At 31.9% G+C, this 9,568-nt stretch overlaps 1 protein-coding gene across 1 annotated transcript; it reads left to right on the top strand.

The window, feature by feature from the left end:
- Positions 1-1,618: 1,618 nt before the first annotated feature.
- Positions 1,619-7,239, top strand: LOC114266975 (disease resistance protein RPV1). Its single transcript, XM_082868859.1, has 5 exons — positions 1,619-2,306; positions 2,900-4,001; positions 4,800-5,237; positions 5,322-6,260; positions 6,365-7,239. The coding sequence occupies exons 1-5, from the start codon at positions 1,780-1,782 to the stop codon at positions 6,947-6,949; spliced, it is 3,591 nt and encodes a 1,196-aa protein (XP_082724985.1). The 5' UTR covers positions 1,619-1,779; the 3' UTR covers positions 6,950-7,239.
- The last annotated feature ends 2,329 nt before the right edge of the window (positions 7,240-9,568 follow it).

The following is a 9,568-nucleotide window of genomic DNA, read 5'->3' as shown; positions in this document are numbered from 1 at the left end:
TTCAAATGTTTTAGTTTGTCAGGTTGTCTCTTGTCTGCCCATGGATTCAGTAGCAGTTCGAAAGGTTGCACCCACTCCCCGAGTATATGCTTCAACCGGAATCACACAAAGGCAGATTAGAAACCTCTGGTAAAATGTCTGCTCGTAACCCAGCATATAAACTACATTACATAGTCCGTTTTAGGGATTGGCGACTTACCCATTCAATGACATTGGCGCTGGATGTTTAACTGATTTATGTATCGGATTCCATTTGCCCCACCGACTCCAAGTACCATCCATGTACAATCCATACTAGATCTGACCAACTATTCTTTGTAACTCTTCTTTTCAATTATAATTGATGGAATCGACATATTGATTAACTTCCTCCATTATGTTGTTGCTAACAATTTAATAACTATTTTTGCAACTCCAGAATATTTTAGTTTATACTTTTACCTATTATCATATATTAAGAAAGATGCACAGTCCAATGAGGCTACTATGAAATATTTTCTCATGGGTGGGGCAAGATTGTTTCAAAGACACAACATGCATTTCATTTTTTTTATTTTTTTTGTATTGGACCTCTTTCATTAACTGATAAATATCAGTTAGTCTGCCATATTTTTTCTTGACAAAAAAATAAGGAGATGGCTGATTCATTATTTGGAATCAAATTCAACTCTATTAGTAAAATGTCAAATCATATAGATTAATCAATCAATTTTTTCTCACAACTATCTATTCAATTAAAAAAATCATTTCAAATACATTAATTTTTTTATCTCATTATTAAAAGTAAAAAAAAAAAAATTACTAAAAACCTAAGTTCCAAGCGGCCTCTTAGAAGAACGATTAACACCAACCATTTGTATAGATCAGTGGCTACCTAATTGGTATAGTTAACAATAGAAAACAAAGTTTCAATAAACAATAATTATTCACAAATATGAGAAGTATTACATTAAATTAACTACTAATTTAATAATAATTAAAAAGTCAACACAATCACTAAGCCCAAACTTGAGAATAAATAAACAATTATAAACAACCCTTACAATGAGACAAAAATAAACACCACAAAGAATTCAAATCCTTCTCTATTGTATATTATTTGTTTTATCACCATTTCATATCATTAAGAAATGAAAAAACATTATTTAGTTTCATGAATAATTATTTATGAACCGGAATCAATTATGAATATCCACTTAAACAGTGATTCCAAACGATCAGAGAAAATGGGTGACATATAGCAATATTTCCCTTTAAATTATAGAGCAATGATTGAATTGGTTTGGGGCATTTTAGTTGTCGTGTTTGGTTGGGAGATTTGGGAAGAGATCTGGAAAGAGAAAGGAAAAAGGTAGGTAAAATGTGAATAAAATATACTTACATTTTATATAATTTCACACACCTTTTTCATTTCCTTTTCTAAATTCCTTTTTAAATCTCCTAACCAAACACAACCTAAACAAATGAAGGTGGGTAGATTGGTTCATGATTTTCCAAAGGGTAAGAATTTTTAAATAATTGTAAGGACAACAAAAGGTCCCACAGAAAATAATTTGGGAAAGACTTCGTAGAACATAGAGTCAAGAATATATTCTTGTCAAGGCACATACAAGCTTCCAGGAAAAACCAACATGTAAATTAGATAGCATTTCTCTCATCGGTTTCTTACTTGGTACTTCATATACATATACATCTATAAATATCCATGGTGCCTAAACAGATATAATTCATATCTTGGCTCTTCTGTCCTTAATTGGTCTTTCTTTGAGCTTTAATCCAATGGCATTTGTCAGATCCCAAGAAACCTCCTCCTCCAATTCTCATTGTAGTTATGATGTGTTCTTGAGCTTTAGAGGTGAAGATACTCGCAAGACGTTCACTGACCACCTCTACACAGCTTTAGCATACGCAGGATTGCGTACTTTCAGAGATGACGATGGAATTGAAAGAGGGGAGAATATTAAGTTCGAATTGAACAAAGCAATTCAAGAGTCGAAGATTTCAATAGTTGTCTTCTCGGAGGACTATGCATCTTCAAGTTGGTGTCTCGATGAACTTGTCATGATCCTCGAACGCAGGAGGACTGTTGGACATGTAGTTCTACCTGTTTTCTATCATGTGGATCCATCTCATGTGAGGAATCAAAAGAAAAGTTTCAAAGAAGCATTTATGAGGCATGAAGAGAGATTTCGTGCAGAAGCGAGTGAAAGAAAAGTTGAATGGATTGGCAAAGTGGAAGAATGGAAGACAGCACTTAGAGAAGCTGCAAATTTGGCAGGGATGAACTTACAAAATCAAACTGACGGGTAATTTCCTCCCAAGTCCTTTTCTTAGCTAAGCATTACTTATATCACCATTTTTTGGATTTCGTAGATTAAAGTATTTCATACTAGGGCCTTTTGAATGAAGAATTATCTGTTCAAATTTTGGAATGAATTGTTTTGTTAATTAGGACAGATTTACATAGTTTAGTTTTTGTAAGATAGCCTTCAAACACAAAAGCATCCTACAAGTCAGTTTCCAAAAAAAACAAGTTGAATTTATTAACTCATGATTTTTTTAAGATGCTCCTTCTTTTCAAGTTATATGAAAAGATCACAAGTAGCTATTCATTTCTTTTCATAGACATTTTATTGAAATTTGGCCCATTGTTTAAAAGTTTCAACAACTTGGCTTACTAATCAAAAATTGAAAAACAGAACAATTTATATTAGATAAAAGAGTATTGTTTCAAAACCATGATAGTGAAAACCCTTTCTTTTCATCTAAGACTCTTCCAATTGTTTCAACAAAGACAATAACATGGTCTTTTGGTTTAGTATTGCATGAGAATTAGCAATTAAATTCAATTGATGGCATTCTTATTGTTCTTTATTTTCCATCTTAATATGATAATTAGACTTGAGTCAAAGTTTATCCAGAAAATTGTGAAAGTGGTTGGAGACAAACTAAGTCGCACAACCTTGGGTATTGCCCCCCACTTGATTGGAATATATTCTCGAGCCGAAAACATTGGGCTTTGGTTACAAGATGAGTCTAGTGATGTTGGTATAGTCGCAATTTGTGGGATGGGCGGAATAGGGAAGACAACCATTGCCAAAGTACTATATAATTTGAACTTCTCAAGATTCGAAGGTAGCAGTTTTCTTGCAAATGTAAGAGAAAATTTAAAACAACAAGATGGTTTACTTCGATTACAACGACAACTTCTTTCAGATATGTTAAAGGGAAGAAAGGAAAAATTGTACAATGTTGATGAAGGAGTTGTAAAGATTAAAAATGCATTATGTTGTAAAAAAGTTCTTGTAGTCCTTGATGATGTGGATACAGCAGATCAATTGGATGCAATACTTGGAATGAGAGACTGGCTTTCTCAAGGTAGTAAAATCATCATAACCACCAGGCGTGAGCAATTGCTCAAGGCTCATGAAGTTTGTCAAGTGCACAAGGTTGAAAAATTGGATAATGATGAATCCTTGGAGCTCTTTAGTTGGCATGCCTTTGGGAAAAATTGTCCCATTGATGGTTTCATAGAGGACTCAAAGAGGGTGGTACACTATTGTGGAGGGCTTCCATTAGCTATAAAAGTTTTGGGTTCTTCTCTGTCTGGAAAAAGTTTAAATATCTGGAAAAGTCAATTGGAAAAATTGAAAGCATTTCCTGATTATGAAATCCTTGGAAAACTCAAAATAAGCTATGACTCTTTACAAGATGACCACGATAAAGATTTATTCCTCCATGTTGCTTGTTTCTTTGTTGGGATGGATGAAGGTTGGGTAGTTACAATTCTAGATGGATGTGATTTTTACACAATGGTTGGGATTCAAAATCTCATTGATAGATCTCTATTAACAATTGATGAAAGCAAAAAGTTGGTGATGCATCAATTGGTTCAAGAAATGGGAAGAGAAATTGTTCGGCAAGAATCACCTAAGGAGCCAGGAAAACGTAGTAGACTTTGGAATCACAAGGATTCCTTTAATGTTTTGAGAGAAAATACTGTAAGTGTTAACCTTGTTGCTTTTCATGTTTATTTCTATTTATTTATGTTGTTATGCTATTTATATCGGAAAAATGATCTAGAAAAATCTTTGTATAATATAATAAAAGAAAATGGGTAAATTACACCACCGGTTCCTCTAGTTTGATCGAAGTTTTATTTGATTCTCGTAGTTTCAATTTGAACAATTTAGTCACTACAATTTTTTTATTTTTTATTTTTTGCAATGTGGTCTCTTCAACATGTGTTGTTAAGATTTTGAATGGAAAAAAATTATATACAAAACTAGAGGGACCAAATTGAAATTCAAAACAAATTACAATGACCACCGGTGTAATATATTCATTACACCGATGGTCTCTATAGTCTATTTGAATTCCAATTTGGTATATTATACTAGTGGTCATTGTAGTTTGTTTTGAATTTCAATTTGGTCCCTCTAGTTTTATATATTGTCTTTTTCTGTTTCAAATTCTAACGGTAAGTAAAAAGGGACTACGTTGCAACAAATTTGAAAGTGTAGGGATCAAATGATTCAAATTGAAACTATAGATACTAAAATAACACTTCGCTTAAACTATAAGGACTAATAGTGTAATTCAACAATATATATATATATATATAGATATATATCATCTAGGATAATAGGGCAATTGGATTTTTGAAATTATCAGTTTCATTTTTGTTGTTTTTATTTGAAAAAGGCCACATCATTTTGTATGATTGATCTTTGCAAAAATTATATTTTTATAGCATTACTCTTATTGATAAATATTTCCCTCCTCCTGTTCATTGTCAGGGGACAAGAAAAATCGAAGGCCTCACACTTGATATGAATTTGCTCCAGAAAGATAAACATGACAGGACAATTTTTGGTGTTAATAGAAAACGTCATTATGATGAATTCCTCGACACACCATTTTTAACAAATGCAGGCAACTCATTTAAAAGATACTGTTTTGGCATGTTCTCCTCCAAGAATGTAGGCACTGCTCTAGGAAATTCAAATCAAGTAACTTTGGAAGTTGATGCATTTGCAAGGATGCATAAACTAAAACTTTTGCAGCTCAATTTTGTACAAATAAGTGGAAGCTTGGAAAATTTTCCTAAAGGATTACGATGGTTATGTTGGCATGGATTCCCTTTCAAATTTATACCTTGTGATTTTCCTTTGGAGAGCCTGATTGTTCTTGACATGAGTTATAGTAGCTTGCAAATAATTTGGGAAGGAGAAAAGGTAAGTTCCAAATGTATATATATATTTTAATTTCGTGTGAAAACTGAAAGAAATATTAATAGCAGCTTTTTTCTTGTTTTACAGCTTCTCAAGTCACTAAAAATCCTTGATCTTAGTCATTCCCATTGCCTTACTAAAACTCCCGACTTCTCGAAAGTCCCCAATCTAGAGAAATTGATATTTAAAAATTGTGCAAGGCTGGTTGAGGTTCATGAATCCATTGGACACCTTGAGAGACTTGTTTTGCTCAATTTAGAAGATTGCAAAAATTTGAGGAAGCTCCCGAGAAGCATTTGTATGCTAAAGTTTTTGGAAACACTTGACATCTCAGGTTGCTCAAATCTTGAGGAACTGCCAACAGGAATGAAGACTATGGATTCATTAACAGTTCTCCATGCCAATAGAATTTCCATGAGTCAATTACTCTCTACCAGTAAGGAGGTCAAATCATGGCATTCATTCATCTATCCCTGTCTGTTGCAGCCAAGAAAAAGCATGGAAATTTCATGGGCTCTTTTACCACGGTGCTTGGTACACTTAAGTCTTGAGAATTGTAATTTATCAGATGATGATTTTCCTATGGATTTTGGCAACCTATCCTCATTGCAAATTTTAAATCTGAGTTGTAATGCAATTCGTAGCCTCCCAAATTGCATCAGAGGTCATACTGGACTCGAGATCCTTCATTTAGATGAGTGCACAAAGCTCCGATCACTTGAAGTGTCGCAGAATTTGAAAGAATTAGGGTTCACAGGATGTACATTGTTGGAGAAAGTAACCTTCCCAACCATCGAATACAATAACATATATGGCGGTCAAGGCAGTTTGTTTCCAAATCGACTACACCTGGGCGCGAGTCCCAATCTAGTTGAGATTACAGGAGACTTCAAGTTTGAACCTTTGGGAAATGTTGACATGGAGATAATTAACAATTTGGGCTTGTCCAACTTAGGATCCATGGGAAGCCAAACTGTTACGCTTTACAACTTGTACTCAGGGGGTCCAAGGAAGCTTCCCCTACAGGTCTCTCTCTCTCTCTCTCTCTCTCTCTCTCTCACACACACACACACACACACACAATATATATATACATAATCGTTAAATTAATTATGCTTTATGTCGCACAGGGATGTCATGAAAAACACATATTCTATACTTATTGTTTAGGAAGCAAGGTTCCAGACTGGTTTAATCTTAAAAATGAAGGATCTTCAATATCATTTACCGTGCCGTCGCATCTTAATTTCAGAATCCGATGCTTGATTGTATGTTCTATTTATGCACTTTCCAATAATCGAAAAGAAAATGATAGGTTTGATAGGTTTGATTGCGGCACACATACTAGTATCAGTGATACAACCAAGAGTTTGATTTGGAGACATTTACCATATGTCCGTGGCATTCCAGAAGCTGATGAGGATATGATGATGTTAAGCTATTGGAAATTTGAAAATCAGTTGGAAGGTGGTGATGAACTGAATATTTCAGTGGTTGACAATGGGTATTTTCATGTAAAGGAGGTCGGAATCCATCTTGTGTACAAGGAGCAAGAAGAGAAGAGTAACCAATCAACTAGTGAAGAAGCATCCCAACAATTCTCTCTCTATGGAAATGTAGTTCCCGGAAATGCATCTGCAGTACGTCCCACGAGTAAAAAAGTCTACGATCTAGGCGATCATTTGCCGAATTGTAGAATTTGTGACGATCTATAATCTCAGCCTTCGTGCACTACTACCTTGGGAATTGGTTGTTTTGGAGCTGTGAGATTGGGTAGGCAACGATGTTAAGGATTTTGATTAAGTGATACGAATCAGTTGTATATTGCTAGTGGCTCTGCTTTGTGATTTTCTGTTATGAAGGAAGACGTTATTTCAGTGAGAGAGAATATGTTGCTACTTTGCTTTGATTTTGATGATGCTGTGTACTACTGTTTAGGTGAAGCTGCTGTTACTGGGATTATAGTTTAATTTGGAATTGCTCAGAGTTATATTTTACTTTGGAATTATTCATATGTTTTGCTAACGTAACTCTTACCTAGTGCCTGACAAAATCAAATTCAAATAGTCTATTTTAAAGTAGGAGCACTGTTTGGATCCATGTGCTCGTATGGATCCTATTTTAATAATTCGAACCGTTTATTCTACCAGGCATTCATTTCGTCTATTTCTTTCACATAAAAAAATTGGGTCGATCTAATAATTATAATATATTTAATTTATCGAATTTCTCACCAAACAAATAAATAATTTATTTTTCAAAACACAATTCAGTGTGTTTGGTTTGAGTTTTTTAGATTAAGTTTTTTGAAAACTGAGTTTTTTGGTTTTCGTATTCTTTTGTTTTTAGTGAATATTTTTTAAATTTTAAACATTTTTTTTTTACTTTTTTAGATGCACCTTAGTTAGATGTATCTAAAAAGTAAAAAATTTGTGAAAAAATATTTTAAAAAATTAATAAATACATAGAAATACAAAAAATGTACTGAATTCTTGTATTTTTTTTTGTATTTTTGGTATTTAGTGAATTTTTAAAAGATTTTTTTTACATTTTTTTTTACTTTTTAGGTGTATTTATGTTAGGTGTGTCTAAAAAGTAAAAAAATTGCTTAAACTATTAAAAAAATTCAGTAAAAACAAAAAAACATGAAAAATAAGAAAGTATAATTTTTTGAAAAGTATTTTCTGAAAAGAGAAACCAAGCAAGCAAGCTGATTGTTGTCCAAATTTTTGGTGTCAAACCTAATAAATTAAATATATTACAATTATCGGATCGACTTAATTTTTTGTATGGATTAAATACATGAAATATTCAACAAAATAAATAATTTGAATTATCAAAATAAAACTCATGGTAAGTCCACCAGTCTAAACAATGCCCTCTAATCCAAATTATAGATTGGAAAGAATCCTCCTCCAACATAATTGGAGAGGGTGAATAATAAATGAATACTAATCACCTTTATCATTATGATACCACCGCAATCAATACTCTAAGATCAATCAAAGAGGCTCCAAATACAATAATAAGAGAGTGAAGAGAAATCCCACTAATTTAAGGAATACGAAATGTTACATTTTCACTCTTTTTATTTTTTATTTTTTTAAATGAAAAACACTCCCTCATTTTATGAATTCCTTTGTCATATCATGTATTGTATATGTCCTTTTGGTTTAATCCTTTTTGGTTTAGTCCCCAATTTTATTATTTGAGATTAGGACGTGTATATATGTTTATTTTCTTTTTACATTTTTATCTTCTTTTTTTAAAAAAAAATTATTTTGCTAAAGATTGTGATCAATTGATGGGTTTGGGTTTGTTTTTAGAAACATGATAGTCAGGGCCCACCTTAACTTTTTGGGGGGGGGGGGGGTTTAAGGCGAATTCAGAAGATAACCTGACTCTCATATATATTTTGAAATTGGTAAAATAATAACAATCTTCAATTTATTTTTATTCTTTTTCTTGTACCTTCTATAAATTTATTGCATATGGTATACATAATTATTGAGATAAATTTTGAACATTTTCAATTGTTAACACTCTTATTTTATTCACATTTTTTTTTCCTGACATCGTAAATTAAATTGTAAAATTTGATTATTTTCAACTTTAAAAAATTATTTCTATAGAAATAATTGTAACTCATATAATCAAACAATATTCTATATAATAATTCATACATTTGGCAAGCAACAATCTATTATTTTTAAATAATTAACCAACTCAATTGTTTGTTTAAATAATCTGCATTTTTAAACTACTAATATTATAATATAGTGTTTGGTTAACTGAAATGAAATTGAATTGAATGGAATAGTCATTTCTTAGTCTCTTTACAAAATTATTATTTATTCACAATAGTGAATGATGATTTCGTTTGTAATCTTTTTTAGTAAATTAAACGTGAAAATAGACATTATGATGAAATGATTATTCTATTTAATTTTATTTTAATAAACCAAACATAACTTAAGATCAAAATAATTAACCAAACATATCGTAAGATTGAAATTATTTCAACACTTTATTTTTTAGATAGAATTTAAGAGCCTGAAGCGTTGGCCTTACTCACCTTACCTTAGGCCCAGCTTTGAATTTTCTAAAATGAATTACTAGACTATATAAATATGCTTTTGATTTATTCCTTATTTTTATTATATGTGATTGGGCTACATGTGTATTTTGTTGAAGGGTTAAATAGATTTGACTTTGTGAATCTTGATAGTTTTGTGTTTTTATAAATATGACAATGTTATTTCCAATTCTTTGCAATGAATCATCAGACTATAGATATGTGCATGATATTTACATAATGTGTGAGATTTATGTAT

Source organism: Camellia sinensis, chromosome 5 (genome assembly GCF_055761805.1).
Source record: "Camellia sinensis isolate YWXY chromosome 5, ASM5576180v1, whole genome shotgun sequence".
Lineage (NCBI taxonomy): Eukaryota > Viridiplantae > Streptophyta > Magnoliopsida > Ericales > Theaceae > Camellia > Camellia sinensis.
The sequence above is the reverse complement of the archived record's forward strand: the minus strand, read 5'-3'. Positions and strand labels throughout refer to the sequence as shown.